The sequence below is a fragment of the Halichoerus grypus genome, chromosome 3 (genome assembly GCF_964656455.1).
Source record: "Halichoerus grypus chromosome 3, mHalGry1.hap1.1, whole genome shotgun sequence".
Taxonomy (NCBI): domain Eukaryota; kingdom Metazoa; phylum Chordata; class Mammalia; order Carnivora; family Phocidae; genus Halichoerus; species Halichoerus grypus.
In genome coordinates, this window is record NC_135714.1 from 84148455 (window position 1) to 84170322 (window position 21868).

The following is a 21868-nucleotide window of genomic DNA, read 5'->3' on the forward strand; positions in this document are numbered from 1 at the left end:
CATGGTGGTTCAGAACAAAGACTGTGCAGTCAGAAAGATGAAGATAAGTCCCATGTCCTTCGCTAGCTGAGTAAATCATTTAACTCTCCAAGCCCCAGTTTTCTTATCTGTAAAGAAGGTAACCATAGCACCTGCCTCATGCATGTGAGGAGAAAGGACTAGGCATTCACAACTACCAGCACATTGATTACATTTAATAAATGTGAATGATTATTAAAATTCAATTACAGTAGATGGCAAAAATGGATGAAAAAAATCTCTGATCTAATTTCTGCATATATAAACACACACACATAAAGTCTTTGGTAAGACTGTCCCTCATTGCCCAGGGTAGCTTCTAACGGAGTCTAATGATCTCTAATGACACCCAGCTGTGCTCCTTGCTTTAGTAACAATGTCTTTAACTTTTGAGGATTTTAGAATACATTTTTAATGGATATGAGGATTCTCTAATCAAGGCCAAGTCTAACACTACTTTCTTGGTGCAGCTTTCTTCAGCCTTCCTTTGTCCGCATTTCCAACAGTAATGCCGACTCTGACAGCCTAAGTAACGTGGTGTTGCAAAAATTTGCTTACCCATCTATATTTTCCATGGAGTAAATTTCTTCAAGTCTAGGGACTATATCTTTTTCACCCTTATATTGCAGTCAGCACATATTATATTTGTTTTTCAACCAAACATAAATTTCACAAAGGCAGTAACTTTTGGTGCCTAGATCAGTGATTGGCACACAGTAAACAGCCATTAAATATTTGCTGAGTATGAATGGTAGGCTCTCAATAGGTTTCCTGGATATAATTTTGCCAGGCTCTCCAGAAAATATTTCCTATGAACAATAATCTATTTGTCTACTTTGACTTTACTTTTCAGACCATTTTAGTGTTGTCTGACCATATTACTGCTTTTTACCATTTTTGCATGTTTCATTGTTGACTTTCATCATTGTCTCTTCACAGCCATTTATCATGATATTGAAACTCCAGATCATTAAGAGTGAAGCAACATTTCTGAGGGAGATGTCGACAACATGGGGGAGTAGAAAGTCCCACCTCTTTTCCTCCCACAGAGACACCGATTTAAAACAATATACAGACTAAAATACCTTTATGAGAACTTAAGTCAGTTAGGAAGTCGCAGGACCCTAGGTAAGGGGAGAGCTGAGAACAGCTGCACTGAAGTGGGCAAGAAGAGTCATTTCCCTTTACCCGTGGCTCCAGCCACCGCACCCCTTGCCCAAGTCAGCACAGCTCAGCCTCTGGCTCCTCGTTTCCCCAGGGGAGTAGGGGGAAAGAGAAGAGTGGAAAACTAACCCAAAGTTCTGACTTTTTCTCTGGAAGCCCAAAGGACTGGGTTCTGTCTTGCCTGACTTGGAGTGCTGATGGAACCGGCATTAATTGACACTGGAGGCCCTGCAGTGCCCCAGACGGAGGCCAGAGTGGTTCAGCATAGTTGGGAGAGAGGGAGAAGAGTGGAGCATGTTCTTGGTATTCCAACTTTTTGGAGGGCTGTCCAAGACTGATATTTGTCTTGCCTACCTGGGGTGCTAACGGAGAGCTGATATACTTTGGATGCCTGGGGACCAATGAGAACAAAGGACAGCGGGGTGGCTTCTTACTGCAAGAACATGCTGTAGTGAAGACAGACACCAGAGGGAGCAAGAGATCCAGCTCCTAGAAAAGAAATTGGTAAACTTCTCTAATTGGCAAATTATACCCACAGCCCAGAGGTCATATCCCCCTAAAAAGATTTCAGAGATCCCCAGGATCTCTAACCAGGCTGACAGGTGAAAATCTTTCCCTGTATGAAGCAGTCTGTAGACCAGAAGAGGTGGCTGCTTTTTCAAATGGATAAAACTCAGCAAAAAATCAGAAGGTGCACACACACACAAAAGAAACATCACCCAGGGATGCCGGGGTGGCTCAGTCTGTTAAGCATCTGCCTTCGGCTCAGGTCGTGATCCTAGGTTCCTGGGATCAAGTCCCGCATTGGGCTCCTTTTTTAGTGGGGAGCCGGCTTCTCCCTATGCCTGCTTCCCCCCGCCCCTGCTTGTGCTCTCTCGCTCTCTGACAAATAAATAAATAAAATCTTAAAAAAAAAAAAAATAAACATCACCCAAAGATCCCTTTAAGAATATGATAAAAGTATGGATCCAAGTATCCTAGAAAAATGACAAAATTAACAAATTAACATAAAATTTCAGAGGTTTTACAGACTGCATGAAGCCCATCCATAGATGTCTTATGTATCTGTGGGGACTCTGGGTTTAGAAGACTTCTTCTACTTTGATAGAAACTCTGGTGCTGTTTCCTCATGTCTGAAATAAAAGGATAGAATAAATGGTCCATGAAGTTCTTCCAGCTGGTAGTAAAATGTAGTAGAGTACAAAGTCTCATAACAAACCAACCAATTTAGAGTGCTTGTATGGGGGTTGGTGGGTAACAGAAAAGCGAGAGAGAATTTTTGTATTTATTATAGCAAAAGAAAGATTAGCCTAGAAAATGAAGAGGTCATAGCACTTTGCTAAACTTAGCAACTTAAATCCAGAAAGCATGTATACATTCTCATAGCAAAATTCTGTAAGTCAACAAACAAGTAGAGCCAAATATACGCTGAGTACCACCCACCAAGAAACCATTAATTACTGTCACATAGAATTGTGATTCAGAACCACTAATTAAACATTTATTGAATGTTCAAGGTACTTAAAAAGGAGTTTATAATTTTGTTAATTAAATGATGCTTTAATGTATGCATAATGCCTTGGGAGTATCTAAGCCATAGGTGGATAACATTACATTAATAAAAATGAATACATTTTATGTATACATGGAAAGACTGGAAAATTCCTTCAATAATTTTATTCTTTACAAAATATATAAATAAATAAAACAATTCAACTCGTAAAGTATTACCACATTCAAGAAGACATTGCTATCACCATTCTAAATTACTGGAACGCATTAATCTCCTATTCCTTCCTCTTCCAATTCTAGTGGCAAAATGAAAACTGAATTGAAATTAAGTTGGACTGTGACGACACTGCCAGGGATAGGCACATGAAGTAACAAACGCCGTCATTTCCAGGAAATGCTGGGCCCCCGGAAAAGTGACAGGAGCGGAGTCTACTGTGTCCTGCACTCGGGCGCATCTTTTCCTGAGGAGGCGTGCCAAGGGGCCGGCTGAGGCTCCACGCTCTCTGCTCCAGCAGTTTGTTCTTCTGAGGAAAAACAACAAGCAAAAAACCCCAAAAGTAATCTTATTAAAACACACACACACACACACAATTTGAATACAACTGGAAATGGAAACGATGTTAAGACAGTAGAGATATGAAGAATGAAAAATGACAATACGGTCATTAACCTCCTCATGTTTGGTCATTAAAAAGGTGTATTTCATTTCATCAGAGGTGGAGAAGTTTATTCCCCATTTTCTCAAAAAATCAACTGTTAGAGAAGCCATTTTGTATATAAAACCAAGAAATAATAAAGTGTCACTTGAAATTCATCAGTTTGAGATTCAAAGTGAATCAAACACAGATTGAGTCTAATTTTCCTTTGCCCTAATTTTAGGAAAAAAAATGATGTGCTAAATAAATAGTATATATTTTGGAGACTATTTCGTCATTCTTAGAAAGCACTTCAACTGCATTTATGTTTATAAACAATATTCATTTTCAAATGATTATATTCATTAAAGTAAATCTCACATACCCGGTCTTTGCAATTATCTCAAGTTGTTGAGAAAATTTAAGTTATCGTTTATAATTCAAATTAAAAACTAACATTAAAATTCTTTTTGACTAGTACTTTATTAATTCTGGCTGGGTCTATTTCCTTTAATTCTGAATTGGTCAGTTTTTTTTTTTTTTAAGATTTTATTTGACAGAGAGAGAAAGAGAGCGAGGAAGCGCACAAGCAGGGGAAGCAGGGGAAGCAGCAGAGGGAAAGGGAGAAGCAGGCTCCCCACTCAGCAGCAGAGCCCGATACGGGAGGGGGCTCGATGCCAGGACCCCGGGGTCATGACCTGAGCTGAAGGTGGATGCTTAACTGACTGAGCCACCCAGGCACCCCTGAATTTGTCAGTTTTTGATTCATATATTCTTCCAGCCTACTCTTTTATTTAAAAATAGTACCAGAGTGATCCATATATTGATAAAAACACTTAAGCATTTCTATTTGTGGTTGAATTAATTTATATCATGCATGTGTCTCTGGCAGGATCAGATAAAATTGAAAGGTGATTAAAAGTTTCTCAGTTTTTTGGGGCGCCTGGGTGGCTCAGTCAGTTAAGCGTCTGTCTTCGGCTCAGGTCATGATCTCAGGGTCCTGGGATCGAGTCCCCGGGCTCCCTGCTCAGCAGGGAGTTGCTTCTCCCTCTCCCTCTGCCCCTCCACCTGCTTGTGCGCATGCTCTCTCTCTCAAATAAACAAAATCTTAAAAGAAGTTTCTCAGTTTTTCAAAAGACTCTTTTAAAATAGTGTGTATGTATATACAGCAAAAATTCCATGTAAGTGCTAATGAAAGGTCCTTAAATGTTTGTTAAATACTATTCCATAAAGTGAACAGTTCAGAAATTTTTTCAAATTGTTTGGTGCCTTCCTATATCCCTAAGAGCACTTCCAGACTGCTGGCTTGATCTAATTTTGATGTGCGGTTGATGAGAATGGACTGATTTCTTCTAACGTCACACATCTCGCTGGTCTGGTCCGTCCACTTCCACAAACCCTGGCTACCTTCGCTTGGGGCCAAAAATGATTTGGCAGCTGCCTCTCTTAGGATACAATTTTGCTGCTTTAGACTTCTGCGACTAAGGGCATTTCTGACAGGCAGATGCGCTGTTCCATGGACACGTGATCCACGCTGTGCGGTGAGAGCTACAAGAAGCGCCGGATTCCAGGGCCTCTCCGCCAATGCTCCACACCTCCGTGTCGGGCACCCGGGCCGCGCTGGGGGCGACCCTTGACACTGCGTCCCTCCGACCAGACAGGCGCCTCGCACTGCTGATTTTACTCCCACATCTCGCTGGTCTGGTCCGTCCACTTCTCTCCATCTCTTCTGTACCTGCTCACATCCCCGCTATCACCCCTTGCTTGGACAATTGCCATCAACTCCTGCTCCTATTATTTGTTGGTTACCATATAGCTAAGGCGGTGTGTTCAAAATTTATAACTCATTATGATCTCACCCATCATGTGGTTTAAAATCTTTCAAAGCCTTCCTCTGTATGCTTTCAGGATAAAGTAAAAGTTCCTGTATACAATGTACGAATTCCCACACACCTGGCTCTTCTCTTTGGCCTCACTGCCGCCATCCGTAGCAGCTCGTGCTCACTGTGCTCTGAGCAGCCTCCTTCCAGCCCTTCCCCTGCTGACGGTCCGTCCTCACTGTTCTATCTGCCTGAGATACTTCTCCTGCCCCTCTTTGTTAAGCTGACTCACATCAACCTCTTAGATCTCAGCTTCCTTCTTCAAGGAAGACTTCCTTAATATTCCTGAAACAAAAAACCTGTTATATGCCTCACAGCCTTTTACACTCTAGAATTTTACCTTTTTTTTGACTACTTGATTACTGTGTGTATCTCCGCAGAGACTGTAAGCTTCTGTAGGGTAGGGACCATGTCTGGTTTTGGTTATCAATGTACCATCAGGGTCTCATCTCTGACACACAGTTAGAGACCAAAATTTTTTGCTGATTGAATGAATTAATAAGTAAATGAAACAAATCTATGATCTGGCTTGTGTAAAATGAATATAATGCTATTGGAAATACTGGCCCAGTGCATTGGTAAGAAAGGCTTCTTCAGTGAAAGTTTTGTTTATAGGGTAGCATCTTCATGTTTTTAAGAGGGTTGCTTATTGATCTTAAGGAAAAGTTGAAGGTTTGAGAGGCAGAATAAAGACTTAACTTGGGGTAAAAAATGATGGACTTTAGTGCTGTGCTTTGGAGAAAATTTCTCACAACAGAAATGCCAAATGAAGTCTGTGCACTGTAGCCTGCTCAACTATATCTTGTCTAACCTTGTCCTTTGGGGCCACAAATTAAAGATAAGTTCTGACAGTTATTCCCCCGATTTCCAAAGAACCAGTATATTTACGTACCTGGGCAAAGGCCTAAACCGGAGTTATCAAAATAGCGAACTGGGTGAGGTGTTGGTAAAGACTTTGATCGGCTGTCAAAAAACCAAGACTTCGGTGATTCCCTTGGCACAGGATCTGGTAAATTCCGTTCCTTGCATTGAGAAGGCGTATGCGGCCTCTTTTTGGAAGCTGTTCTAGTCACTTTAGGAGACTGAGGAGAATTCTCACAACTAACTTCTCTGTGAGTCTCTCTTTTAAGGATTCTCTCCTTCCATGTTTTGACCTCGTTGGAAAGATGATGATTATTGCTTGAATATAGGAGAAAAAAAAAAGAGAGAGAGAGACTGTAAGTCTGCACAACTCCTGAATTTATTCACACGGTCGATTCATTCTCTATGCTCTGGCCACACTGTACGTGTTTCAGTTCCACCAACTGGTTATTCTTCCTGACCGAAAGCCTGTGCACGTGTCACCCTCTGCCTAAAGGGCTTACCAGTCTCTCTTTTCATCTGGCCTAACCCTTGCCCTTTTCCACAGCTACTCTTATTTCAGTTTCTTCATCATCACTCCTTCCCACACTTAGATAAGGTCCTATTCGTGGTTTTGTTGTTATTGCTGTTTAATAGCACTTGTTGCAAAAAATTAGTTGTTTGTATAGTTATTTGTTTAATGCCTATTTTTCTCCTATTGTATCATTAAAGTGCTTGGCACAAGATTCTAATCTTTGATAGAAGCCAAATATTAAATTTGTTAGAACTGTTTATAAAGTAAAAGCAAATAGACTACAATAATGGACTTAAGGAATTCTCCTTTGACTTGGGTATGCAGACTTGTGGTCTATTTAAACTGCCCCTCAAAGATTTTTGTTTACTTCCTATTTCTTGGCTTCGTTAAAAATAGGTCAATTGACAGACAGCAAACACCTGGAATGGCCGTACTACAGGCTTATCCTTTTTAAAAAACATTTATTACGTATATTCTAAAAATCACTTTCCCCATATGCGTGAAGGGTTGCCAACTGCAAAAAACAGGGATGGAGGTGTATACACCAAGCTCCCCACATGTAATAGCCAGAAGCATGATTTTGATATCACGTAAGCAGGTCTTACCTTAAGAGTTCACTCTTTTGCCTTGTTAGCTGTTCATTTTGTTGCTTTAACTTGGAGATTTCTTTCTCTAGCCGTATATATTCACTTTTTAAAATAAGAGCTTTTGTGCTTTGTACGATGCCACTACCACCCCCACAAGTTAAGGGTTTATTTGAAGGCTGCGAGTCCGTACACTCTGATACAACTGGGAGGGAGGCAAAGACACAAACAGCTGATGATTTTCATTATCTCCAAAGTTCAAAATAAAGAAACGACGAAGAGCCATAAGTCACTGCAAAAACCAGAACATCTCAATCACCACGTCCCTAGAAGCCATCCTTCCTTCCTCCTTCTACATCCCCTCCCAAGCCTACTTGATCAACACTTCTAATCGTCTCTAGGCTCCTCCCGCCTCTCTCCAGCCAATTCCACTAGCTCGGCGCTGCTGGCTGGACTCTCCCACTACGACGGCAGCAGCCGCAACCCCCGGTTAGTGTTGTCCTTCACTGCTCTCTCCTCTGCATCAGGGGACGCACGGGAGGGCTTCTTCCAGCACAGAATGTGTGTGTGGGGTCCACCACCAGTCATTCAGTGCGCTGTAAGTCCTCAACACGTACCTGGTAACTAAATAAAACTCAGAATGATACTAAAGCATATTTTATTAAGTATTCTACACTGTATGTGTGAAGCTAAGGTAAGGAACTGTTTTGTAAAATTGCATGAAGATGTGAGGCGTTTATAAAGTAGAACAGTCCACTGAGTAACTGATACTTTACAAAAGGTATGCTGTGTGGGGGGAAGATACTCAGTGTCCATTTTCTTTTGAATTACTCTGAGTTCAGATACAGTATGTACCTGAAAGTCACACACTGAGAGTAATTGTCCTGACCTTTCTGTGACAACAAAGCATGCTCGTTTCCAGTTTTATCCCTGGAAGTATTTCAGGTAAGGATGCACTTCTGCAACAGACACTAGAGAAGTTCAGGCCAAACATGTATGAGACAACAACTTTAACACTATCTCATTTTTGTTTTTTAAATGAGTGGATAATAATACACACAAGTCTTATCTTATGTTGGTGTGACATTTAGAATTTTCAGTGTGCTTTCACACACAACTTTCAGTTTGAGGCTTACAGTACATATATATATAAGCTAGGAGGTCGGGTATGATTCCCATGATTTCATACAGCCATGAAGTGAGGGGGACCTGCCCTTAGTTCACTGCTTGTTTACTACACAAAGCTGTCCCAAGTACTGTTCAGCATCCTCTCTTTTCAAATGAAACAGAAGAGACAGTAATATGGAAAAAGGAACAGGCTGAGGAATGCATAAGCAGAAATTTGATCATTAGATTTGAAAACTGTTAAGATAAATTTGAAAGAGTTTGCAAGTAAGCATCAACTCTATTTTCAGTACTAAGAACATGTAGGATATTATTTCCTTATTTCTACTGCGTGCTGATTGTATTTTTACTGCGCATATGGTTAAAATCTACTACAATGTGTTCGTATTTTTATTGGGAAGGGTACTTCTACCTTGATAGTTACAGCATTCTTTTATAGTACTGAAGATATCTTTTCTCATATGTAAAGATCTGATAATGCAAAGGTAAAATTCTTATTTTTTAAGAATCTATAATGGATAAATAGTTGAGATTACAGGAAACTAAGGAGATGTCACAGGATAAATATCTCAATAAATTCATCTCAAAAATAGTTTTTTCTAAATTAGTGGTTAACAGGTTTATTCTTGACTACCACATATATCATAGTCTTGAAAACGTCTACATGTATTGAGAAATAAAATGGAAAAGATCTGGAAATATCAGCATTTTCTACTTACTTGAGGTATCTTGGGCTTGTTGATTTCTTCTAAGATTTTCTCTCAGTACCCTTATAACTTCTTTTTGATATTCTACAGTGGCTTTTGTAGAAGTAATTCTAATAAGAACAGCAATAGAAACATGTAAAAGCTTTGCAACTAATTATAATGGAAGAATAAACAGAACTGTTATCAAGAATTTTCTAGTAAGATAGATCACATTGACATAAAACCTGTAAGTAGCAGTAGATACCCCCCCGTATCAAATATTTTATAGCTATAACACCATCAAATTGGAAGTATTCTGTTTGGTTGCAGGAGTAATTTTTTAAATTCTTTTTAAATTTCTGGAAGCCCAGTAGCTAATAATCAGATACAATTACCAGAGCATGAAAGTAAAAAGAACTTCTACCCATTTCTACCTTGTCAGGGAAGCAAACCCTGGGTGCAGCTCTAGTCTAATGTGATACAAAGGTCAAACTCTGCTCACTGTTCCCCAGCAGAAAGTGACATTTTAGGAATTGTCGGCTTAACTGTTAATCAGCAGTGATAAATCATGAGACTTTCTGTCTTTAGAGACTCTGAAAGTATCTGCTGATTCTACTCGATACATAAAATTCCCTTTTTAAAAAAAGATTTATTTATTTATTTGAGAGAGACACACACGCAGAGTGCAGGAGGCAGGGCCAGAGACAGAGGGAGAGAGAAACTCACACAGGCTCTGTGCTGAGCCGAACGCGGAACTTAGTCTCAGGACCCTGAGATCATGACCTGAGCCAAAACCAAGAGTTGGGACGCTTAACCGACTGTGTCACCCAGGTGCCCCTAAAACTGCTTTTTTATAATGAAGAACTTGATAGGTGTAAGTTTCACTAAAACCAATAGTCTTATCAATGGAAGGCTGGTTAGAATGCATGAAGCTTCAGAGTGCTACTTTTTGGGCAAATTAAGCATCGTTAAATATTTATAGGAAGAACAAAAAGTATTAGGAGTCAGAAGGAACCTTAAGAAATCATCTAATACAAACCTATCCTTAGTGATTATGAATACAAAGACCACAGAGATTAAACAGCCTATATGTGAGGTGATATAATAATAAGTGTCAATATTGTATTTCTAATTCACTGTTTAATATTCTTTCATTATGCTATATCATAAAGAACTTTAGACATGCCATTATGTACAGTATATATAAATAAAAAGAAGTCACGCTTTTGGGTACTAGGTACCGTAATTTAAGAGGAAATACAATTTTACACAAAAACACAATAGGAAGAACAAATTAAATTAAGAGAACCAACAAAAATCTTAGTCGAAGTGCTAAACACACACAGATGCACATATATACAGGTTCTTAACATTCATTTTCAAGCATAAAAAGGCCACTTTTAAGCTGTTTATGTAAGACAGCAAGAAGCATCAAGACACAGTATGTTAATAATTGACCATAACTATGCTGATTTTTAAAAACTTTGCAGATGTAATGAGAATTTAGCAAGTTTAAAATCTGTGGATGTATTTATTTTAAAAAACAGTAACAATATTTCTATATATTTTAAAAAGTTAACCAATGCAAAAAATTTAGAAGGGAAAATTAAGCTATTTTTTTTTTTTTTTTAAAGATTTTATTTATTTATTTGTCAGAGAGAAAGAGTGAGAGAGAGAGCACAAGCAGGGGAAGTGGCAGGCAGAGGGAGAGGGAGAAGCAGGCTCCCCACTGAGCAAGGAGCCTGATGCGGGGCTCGATCCCAGGACCCCGAGATCATGACCTGAGCCGAAGGCAGCTGCTTAAATGACTGAGCCACCCAGGCACCCCGAAATGTAAACTATTAAAGTCATGTTCAGTTAAGGCAAAGACATACTCTTTTTCAAACTCTTTGGCATTTTTCATCTTCTCTAGGTCTATTTTCACCAGCTTCGTTTTGAGATCTTCAATTTCTTCTTTATAGGGCTTAGCTCCTAAAGCAACTTTGTCCTAAATTTTTTAAAGAAAAGAAAAATAAAATAATTTCAGAGCAGTTTTAAAGAGCTGTTAACTACCTTGATTTGGTAGGAACATTTTAAAACAGCAAACTCCAAATATATGAAAAGCAGAAAAGGCACGAAATTTAACCCTAAAATGAACAAGTAGATATTTGCTGTGAAGTATACATGAAACTATTGGAAGCTAATATGTAATTGAGAATACATGACCTTCATTTTTTTTTTTAAATTTTATTTGAGAGAGAGAGAGAGCAAGAGAGCATGAGCAGGGTGAGAGGCAGAGGGAGAGAGAGAAGCACACTCCTCACTGAGCAGGGAGCCTGATGTGGGGCTTGATCCCAGGACTCCTGGGATCATGACCTGAGCTGAAGGCAGACGCTTAACCTATTGCACCACCCAGGCGCCCCTTCATTTCCTAAAACAAATTTTTTTCCAATTAACAATGATATAAACAAAATGAAAGGTTGAAAATAATGGGTAGACAAAGGTAAGTCAGGAAAATGAAACAAAAAGATGTCAGAATGGGAATATAAATATTAAACTAGAACTGAATTCAAAGTATTATAAAGTGTTCCTGGGATATTTGGACTCAAAGATGGTCAATCCATTGCTGAAAATATAACTACTTTCTACTCAGAGAAAAAAAAATCATATGTAAATACACACTTACATATATTTAAACCCTTTTTTATAAATACTTATTTTTTAGAGCAACTTTAGGTTTATAGAAAAATTGAGCAGAGAGTACAGAGTTCCTATATACTCTTGTCGTGCTCCATCTCCCTCCCCACCCTATTTCCACTATTGTTAACATCACATTTTAGTGTGGTATATTTGTTACAAATGATGGGCCAATATTGATACATTTCAGACTTCATTAGGGTCTATTGTTTGTATTGTACATTCTAGGGGTTTTGACAAATGTACAATGACACATGTTCATAATTACAATATCATACAGAATAGATTCACTGTCTTAAAAATCCCGTTCCACTTATTCATCCTTCCCTCCCTTACCCCTTCTGGACCACTGACAATCATTGATCTTTTTACTGTCTCTCTGGTTTTGCCTTTTCCAGAATGTCATATAGTTGGACTCATTTTTCAGATGGGCTTCTTTTAATTAACAGTGTGCATTTAAGGTTCATCCATGTCTTTGCCGCTCGATAGCTCATTTCTTATTATTGTTGAATAAATCACTTGTTTCTTTGTATCGCTGTACCACAACCATACAATGGAGAATTAGATACTGAACAAAAAATAAAACCCATCTAAATAGGAACCTAGAGAACTCTCCTTAGTCCTCCAGGCTTTCCCAACCCAACTCCCACAGAAACGTTTACGCACACACCATGGCTAGCAAAGACTAAAAAGATGCAAAACCTCCAAAAATGATAGATGCTCAGCTTAAGGAGGTGGATGACTGGGTAAGATAAGCCCGTTCTTAGAGGAGCCCACTGTTTACTTAGTCACAGCACCAGTTCAGTACCCTACCTTCTGAGTCAGATGCTGATGTCAGGGACTCCCTGAGCATGTGACTGGCTGGAGTGTTGGCAGTTTTGCAAGAAACTGCCAAATTCTCTTTCAAACTGGCTGTCCCATTTGCAGTCCTACCAGCAATGAACTCCTATTGCTCTACCTCTTCATCAGCATTTAGTGTGGTGGTTGGGATTTTGGCCATCGTGGCGTTTTGAGATATCATAAGTGTGTAGTGGTATTTCGTACTTCTCTAATGACATATGATGCTGAGAATCTTTTCATATGCTTGTCACACGTATATCTTCTTAGGTGGGGTGTCTGCTCTGAACCGTTGCCTATTTTTTAATTGGCTTTTTTTTTTTTTTTAAATCATTGAGCTTTAAGAGTTCTTTGTATATTTGGGACAACAGTTCTTTATCAGATATGTGTTTTGCAAAATTTTTTCCTCCAGTCTGTGACTTGTCTTTTTATTTTCTTAACTGTCTTTCACAGAGCAGATATTATTAATTTAAACGGAGTCCAACTTACCAATTTTTTCTTTCATGGATCGTGCTTTTGGTATTGTATCTAGAAAGTCACCACCAAACCCATGGTCACCTAGATTTTCTATATCTTATCTTCTGAGGGTTTTCTAGTTTTATGTTTTACATTTAGATTTTTGATCAACTGAGTTAATTTTTGTGGAAGAGAGAAGGTCTGTGTCAAGATTTGTTTTCTGTTTGTGGAAGTCCACTTGTCTCAGCATCATTAGTTGATAAGACTATCCTCCAATGAACTGCCTTTGCTCTTCTGTCAAGGATCGGTTGACTGCATTTGTGTGGGTCTATTTCTAAGTTCTCTATTCTCTTCCATTGATCTATTTGTCTATATATTATTTTAAAAGTTCAAAGAACTCTAAAAAAAAAAGGTATCCATTTATGACACTAAAAAGAAAATTTCAATATATTCTAGAAATGCAGAGATTATTTTTTTGCCACAATATAATGAAATAAATTAGTCATATATAACATTGTTTAAAACATCCTTATGTAAAAGAAATCAAAATTGAAAATACTGAATTAGAAATGAAAGATAACAGAATTCCCTATTTCAAATATATGGTATGTGACTAAAGCTGCACTCAAGAAATACTGACGGTCTTAGTTTTACTAATAAACTGAAAAGACTGCAAACATAAATTTCTTGGTTAACATCACCTACTTATCATCTGCATTCTTAGACAGATTCAGTTAAGAAATTTTAGTGGCTCTCCCTGAAAAAGAATTCCTTTGAAATTCTGATTTGAATTACATGAAATTTAGGAATTAATTTGGGAAAAACTTAGGATTATATTTAGGTTCCAACCTAGGAAATGGTGTATTTCTTATAAACCACATGTTATCCTATATTTCTTTTTAAAGTTTTATTTTTCTTTTCATATATGTTGCCCTCATTTTTTGTTAAGGTTAGTCATTCAATCATCTTATTTTAGATTTTGTGGCCATTATAAATAAGATCTTTTTTTTCTCCTCATGCAGGATGTCCATAAAGTTCTACTGCAGTTTAAATTTTTGATCTATTCACTGCTACTTTATAGAAACAATTTGTAATGATATAACAGAGGAAATGTATCAAGATTTAAACAAAACTGTTAATGATTCATTTGTTCAAATTACTTTCTTCTCAATTCAATTAACAAACCTGACGTTATTATATTGGACAGCTATATCCAAGATGTTTTCAAATAATGGTGAATAGGTTAAAAGTTTTTTCTTATGCCAAGTCTTGAGTTAAATACATTGTTGCATTTTATAGAATGTTTATATAATACCAAAAAGCAAATGAAAAAAAACTCCAACAGTATAAAGATTTTATGAATCTGTATTTTGCTTTCTTTCCCTATAGGTGTTATATAATGCCATAACCCAGAAAGTTATTTCTGCTTTGCAGGAAAGATATTTATCTTTCCATAGATGCCTGGATCAATTTACACAGAATGTGGAGAAATTTGTTGCTTACTTCCTATCTTGAAACACTTTCTTCACTTTTGTGAAGAAATTGTAACCGCTGTCTGCACTCTATGTTGTACCTCCTTCCCGCCAACTTACTGGCTGCTCCATCTTGGTATCTTCTGGTTACTCCTTATCTCTTCCCCATTATGCTCATGTCTTCATCCAGTCTCATGACTTTTATAGGCCGACAATTCCCCAAATTTATACCTTAAGTCTAGATCTCTCTTAGACTTATGTATACATACAACTGCTTCAGTCATATCTCAAGATGGGGGTCCCCAATAGCCATTTCAAATTCAACATGTCCAAAACTTAGTTTTGATTCAGCTCCCATGGTTTCAAAAACTTGCTCTTCTGAGAGTCTTTCCCATCTCCATAAATGGCAAGTCCATCCTTCTAGTTGTTCAAGCCCAAAACTCCGGAATCATCTCTGACTCCAAGAAATATGAGAGGAAGGGATGTGCGCCACTTCTGGGCCAGAGTCTTTAAGAGTAGAGATTTTAAGATGATTTTAGCTTCTCCATCTGTCCCTTTCCTGGGAACCTGGGCCTGGACAGTTTATAACTTGGCTTTAACCATGCAGATGAAAACAGCACCCGAGGGGGTGGTGGAGAAACAGGATGGGAGGGCAGTGAGCCTCTGCACGCTCATGCGGAACGGAGCCACCTGCCAGCCTGGAACTCACACTTTTATATGAGCTACTCCCTCTTGTTTGAGTTGCTGCAGTTTGGGGCCCTTTGTTGTAGCAGTTGGTATGTCACATTAACAAACACACCCTCCTGGATTCTATTTTCAAAGAGCAGCCTTTAAATAAAATAAATCGGACCATTTTATCCTTTTGCCAAAATCCTCTGATGACTTCACATCTCACTCAAAATAAAAACCACAGTTGTTATAATGGACTGTCAGACCCTTTATGAGTTGACTCTCTGCTACTTTTCACCTTATTTCCCAACTCTATCTCCTTGCTCACTCTGCTCAGGAGACACGGCTTTCTTGTTTCTTAAACATACCTACACTATTTGTGCTTTCCTTTGCCTGGAAGGCCCTTCCCCTACCACAAAGCTCACCCATTCCCCCAAGTCATCTTAGTGGTGTGGCTCTCCTCAGCTCCCCTTTATAAGATCATATCTGATTCCCTCATGCTCCCACTTTCACCAGGTACCCACACAACCCTTGTCTAGCTTAATTTTTTCCCACCATACTTTTTACCATCTGACACACATATATACTTGCTTATTTTCTCTCTTCCTGAACCAGAATGTAAGCTCCTTGGAGGAAAGGAGGGGCATTTATTTCTTTCCATGGCTGTACACATGACATCTAGAGCAATGACCATCACATACCAGATACTCAACAAATCTATCTTGATCAAATAAAAATGTGATTCGATATATAAAATAATTACTCTCAAAAATTCTAAAGCTTTACAATTGATTTTCTTGGTTTTTAGCTTTACATTTAACAAAATTGAGATTGTTTTTTATTGCCTCTCTGTTTCATGTCTTATTAAATGAACCAGAACTTTTAGAACAATGTTAAAATGATGAAAGGAGCAGACATTCTTGACTTGTTTCAAATTCTAACTGAGATGAAGAGATAGAAAACTTAAGTGACTATTAGGGTCAGACTCAAGCAAAAGAAGTGTGAGAAGGGCTGGAGCTAAGACAAAAAGGAGTGGTAAGGATGTGATGAATGAAGGTGTGATGTGTGTAATGGCATTCAGGTCAAAGACAAATTACTGTTCTTCCCAAAGTAAACAGGTCAGATTCAGCCCAGAGGCTACCAGGTGGGGCTCAATAATGGGATTAAATAAAAAAAAAGAAATTTAAAATGTACTTATCTAATACAGAGCAAATATTTACATAAGCCTTTTTTCCTGAAAAATACACATTTTAAACTATACAGAATATTTATATATCTTTTAAAAAATAATTTTTCTAGGAATATAGAAAATAATCATTATTTTACATGAAAATACACTTTTGCATTTCATTTCTAAATTTCCACTTGCTTTATTAAGCTTGAGTACTGAACTTCAGACGTTACATAAGTAACAGGAAGTTCAAGTAAAAGATCGGAGTTCCAACCAAATTATCTGCCAAATTCAACAGTAAAAGAAAAAAAAAACCCTCTTATTATAAAATGAGTTCTTTAAGTTACCTGAAGTACTTGGATCATTTCTTTTGTTTTTTCAAGGCATTTATTTGATTCATTAACTTGTGCTTCAAGTTTTGCTATTATGTCATTAGTCATCTCAAGTTCTTTCTGCATCTTTATAATCTTGCTTTCCTTGTGCTTAGCACTTTCTTGGGCTTCACGCAGTGAAGTTTCCAGCTCCTGAATTTTCTGTTAGAAAAAGCACACATATATGAGGTGTGCCATGCAAGCAGAATCACAGTATATACATGTAAGACAAAGATGATCATATATAGGTATTAATGTTTCAGATTGCACTAACAAAGGATAGAAGAGAAACCAAATGTCACTTAATTTACATATGTGTTATTTTCTTTATTTAGAAGCTGATGATTTTTGGATTAAAAAAGACCCAAATCTTATATTAGAAGGTTTAGTGTTATTTTATTTACTGGTTAGTATGGTGCTAGCTAAGCATATTAAACAGGCACTCACATTTTAAATTAACACCACTTAAAGGAAATACACTTGTTAACAGACTCTTTAAGTAATGCATATAACCTATCTTTCCCTTTACTTTTATTACCTAGCTTTTAAATACAGGTATGTGGAAAAATTCGAAGGCATATAATAAAGGGTAAGTAAGTTTCCCTGTCTCAGAACCCCAGCTGACCCTGTAGCAACTACTAAACTCTTTCAAGTGTATCCCTCCAGAAATTTTCTATGCCTATCTGAGCATTTGTGAATACACAGTTATAAAAACAGTCAGTCATACATACAGTAGGAACATACTGAATATAGTTTTTTTTTTTTTAACCTGGCAATATATTTTCCAGATCTTTCCATTATCAACACATACAGATCTCTCCACCTTTTTGTTTTCATGGATACATACATCCTGTTTCTTAGAGGTACTATAAATTAGTTAACCCATCAACCACTAATGAACATCTAGGTTATTTCCAGTTTTTTGCAAGTAAAAAAATACCTGAATTTAAATACCTGAATTTGTCCATATTTATAAGATTATTCACCCACACACACATATACAGGTTTTCCTAGAAAATGTCTGTTTCTTCTTGGCCCCATCCAGAATTTATTTTTGTTTAAGTGAGTGAGGTAGAAACCCAGATTTATTTTTTCTCAGTGGCTAGCTGGTTGTCTGGAATCAAACATTAAGTAAATCATCTTTTCCCCACCAAGTAGGCAGTTACCATTACCAATACTGATTTCTCCTCCTTGGGTGTACTGCTGAACTCTACTCTGGTCCACTGCTCTATTTGTCTATTTCTGTATCATTACCAAACTGTTCTATGCTACTCTAATTTGTCATAATTACCAAAGTAAGAGCATACAATAATTATCTGATAGGGTATTTCCTGGGATTACTAAAGATGAAATTTCCTTCTGCTTCTTTATTGCTTCGGTAGATGGGTTTAGTATTTCTGCTATTTTTGTCTCCACCAGCTATTGAGGTCTGTAGGGATTAGCAAATCAATAAACTGTACTAGTGATCTTCTAGTTTCCATTGGTAATTGATTATTAAACTAGTGGTTGATGTTTTAAGTATTTATTTTGGTAAAAATGGTAAATTGTAATTTACTCTTGGGTTCTTCACTAAGTCATTTTGTGAGCTAACAAAATAAAATAGCATATTTGCTTCACAATTCCCAAGTAAGGCTAGTTAATAAAATAACTGAATCATTCAAATAACATATTAATTCTTGGATACAGGTTAATATGCATAAAGATATTTGTTATATTTTTAGCCTCTTCCATTTTAATTTTGATATAACATTAACCAATATTAAAGACTTTGATGATAATTAGAGAAAAGCTGAATTGCCCTTTCCCTCTAAGCTAGTTCTATAGATAGACACAGATTATAGTTCAATAAAAAGTTACGATTGAAGAAATTTATAATGTACAGTAATAGCACTTTAAACAGTATATGTATCTCTTAATCAAATTAAGCTATGAGTTACTTCTCTTTTATAATTTAAAGGGAAGATCTCATATAATATATATAGTTCTGTAGTTATTTGAGTGATAGCCACAGTAGAACTAAATTTAAAAAAGCCCATCACACACACAAACATGGTCCACGTTCTCTAATACATTTGATACTATAATTTTGCTCTAAATGTTATATAAAATGCATCTTTAACTGATCAATTTGCAAATTAAAAAACATCTTCTAAGAAATCACATACCTCTGTCGTTAGTTTTGTGGCTCTTGATGTAACATGAAGGTTCTTACTGTTTTCTGTAGCAGAATCAACAAGGATACCAGACGTCAGGGAGATCTTCAAAGTTTGGTAGTTTTTAAATAGTTGTTCATTTTTCTCTTTCACTGATTTCAGGTCACGTTCCCATTCTCTGGCTATGGTAGCATTTCTTTCCTCAAACTCTGTAGATTCATTCATTATAGCCTATTGAATAGTAAAACAACATTATAACTCTAAAATGAATTACATATGAATAATACTATGAAAACTACTAGAATTCTAGGACAAGGCATATGCTGAAATTCATTATTTAGAACATCCTAGAACAGTAATTTAAAAGAATGTGAACATTCTTTGTGGTTGGCATCAGTTCCTAAAATTTCAGAAGATGCTGGATGTTGATGATGAGACTAAAAGAAGAATAAGGACTGGAGAGGATTTGTACTGATTTGCAAGATGATAAATCTCACTTTATTGGATCAGTGCTAACATACGAAGCGGAAATCTGCAGAACTGTGCAGGTTAAAGTCACTACGTATGTTATGACATTTATAATGTCATATACAAACATTAACTGACACATAATGGCAGAGCAAATCCAGTAAACTTAACAGCAATCTATTTTCCTGTTTCATTTCAAACCTCAGTGTTTATAGGGAAAAGAATTCACTGACTTTCGGTAATTAATCTGAAAATCTTATATTTCTGTGCAGGGAATAACACTCAATCACTACCCTCCTTTACACTGAAGGCTAACTCTGAAATTATTCATATTATCTTTTTACTTCCTAATTCTTAAGGGATGTACTTTTTGCTTTCACCATTAATGCCTTATTGGTTTTACCTATATCTTTAAGGCACTTCTATCAGACTTGGATGTTATTGCTGGCATTCTGGGCTCTCCTTGGTTCTGCACTACTGACCTCATACCATATAAAGTTATCAATTCCTATTTTCAAGGTGCTGGAAGAAGCCATATATCTCTGCTCATCCACACAGTAGAAATCCCTACTTTCTACTCACAAGTAGGTCCTCAATATTACAAGAAAAACACTGAATTTTATGGGGATTATCTTATTCAAATGTTGGTTTTTATGATTTTCCTCTGTTGATTGTGGACTTTTTTTTTTTTTGAAGCAGCTCATTTACTATTTTGCTAGCTTGAGGTATTCAATAAATGGGAATATCCACAGGAAAATATATTTTAAAAAATATTATCTATATTTCAGTGTGATTTAAGTATAGTTTTCAGATGAAATTAAAGTGTCAAAAAGGACCTACCCAAACATATGAAATATGAAACCAATTTTAGAAGCTCTTTTTTTTAAATTAACATATAATGTATTATTTGTTTCAGGGGTACAGGTCTGTGATTCATAAGTCTTACACAATTCACAGTGCTCCCCATAGTATATATCCTCCCCAATGTCCATCACCCAGCCGCCCCATCCCTCCCACCCCCCTCCACTCCAGCAACCCTCAGTTTGTTTCCTGAGATTTAGAGTCTCTTATGGTTTGTCTCCCTCTCTGTTTTCATCTTGTTTCATTTTTCCCTCCCTTCCCCTATGATCCTCTGTCTTGTTTCTCAAAATCCTCATATCAGTGAGATCATATGATACTTGTTTTTCTCTGATTGACTTATTTCACTTAGCATAATACCCTCTAGTTCCATCCATGTCGTTGCAAATGGCAAGATTTCATTTTTGATGGCTGCATAATATTCCAGTGTGTGTGTGTGTGTGTGTGTGTGTGTGTGTGTGTGTGTGTGTGTATACCACATCTTCTTTATCCATTCATCTGTTGATGGACATCTAGGCTCTTTCCATAGTTTGGCTATTGTGGACATTGCTGCTATAAACATTGGGGTGCATGTGCCCCTTCGGATCACTACATTTGTATCTTTGGGGTAAATACCCAGTAGTGCAATTGCTGGGTCGTAGGGTAGCTCTATTTTCAACTTTTTGAGGAACCTCCATACTGTTTTCCAGAGTGGCTGCACTAGCTCGCATTTTCCAGAGTGGCTGCACCAGCTTGCATCACCAGTGTAGAAGGGTTCCCCTTTCTCCGCATCCCCACCAACATCTGTCGTTTCCTGACTTGTTAATTTTAGCCATTCTGACTGGTGTGAGGTGGTATCTCATTGAGGTTTTGATTTGGATTTCCCTGATGCCCAGTGATGTTGAGCATGTTTTCATGTGTCTGTTGGCCATTTGGATGTCTTCTTTGCAGAAATGTCTGTTCATGTCTTCTGCCCATTTCTTGATTGGATTAGTTGTTCTTTGGATGTTGAATTTGATAAGTTCTTTATAGATTTTGGATACTTGCCCTTTATCTGATATGTCATTTGCAAATTGCAAATATCTTCTCCCATTCTGTCAGTTGTCTTTTGGTTTTGTTGACTGTTTCCTTTGCTGTGCAAAAGCTTTTTATCTTGATGAAGTCCCAATAGTTCATTTTTGTCCTTGCTTCCCTTGCCTTTGGCAATGTTTCTAGGAAGAAGTTGCTGCGGCTGAGATCGAAGAGGTTGCTGCCTGTGTTCTCCTCAAGGATATTGATGGACTCCTGTCTCACATTTAGGTCTTGCATCCATTTTGAGTCTATTTTGTGTGTGGTATAAGGAAATGGTTCAGTTTCATTCTTTTGCATGTGGCTGTCCAAATTTCCCAACACCATTTGTTGAACAGACTGTCTTTTTTTCCACTGGACATTCTTTCCTGCTTTGTCGAAGATTAGTTGACCATAGAGTTGAGGGTCCATTTCTGGGCTCTCTATTCTGTTCCATTGATCTATGTGTCTGTTTTTGTGCCAGTACCATACTGTCCTGATGTTTACTAGAAGCTCTAATATTAATCTAGCTCCCTTTGCTCCAGCTGCATATACAACAAGCAACTTTCTGACTACTGTATATTTTACTAGGTATAGGAGACAGGGATTACTTCAGAGAGCAGAATGAATATTCTGATCAGTGGAAAGTAAAACAAATTAACAAGCTTGTCTTAAGCCATGTTGCTTCTTGTGAATCTGTACACTGGAGCCAGTCACTTTGGGAACAATGCT

The 21868-nt window shown here is 37.4% G+C and overlaps 1 protein-coding gene across 2 annotated transcripts in view; it reads right to left on the reverse strand.

Annotated features, from left to right (window-relative positions):
• Nucleotides 1-2790: 2790 nt before the first annotated feature.
• The window catches only part of CENPE (centromere protein E), an 82471-nt gene continuing 63393 nt past the window's right edge, over nt 2791-21868 (reverse strand). For both annotated transcript variants that reach the window (XM_078069036.1, XM_078069035.1), the window contains 7 exons: nt 18797-19015; nt 16608-16793; nt 10854-10966; nt 9013-9110; nt 7190-7373; nt 6102-6388; nt 2791-3218 (listed from right to left, as the gene is read on the reverse strand). In XM_078069036.1, coding sequence (XP_077925162.1) covers nt 3124-3218; nt 6102-6388; nt 7190-7373; nt 9013-9110; nt 10854-10966; nt 16608-16793; nt 18797-19015 — 1182 coding nt within the window. In that variant the 3' untranslated portion in view covers nt 2791-3123. The remainder of the gene's footprint in view (nt 3219-6101; nt 6389-7189; nt 7374-9012; nt 9111-10853; nt 10967-16607; nt 16794-18796; nt 19016-21868) is intronic.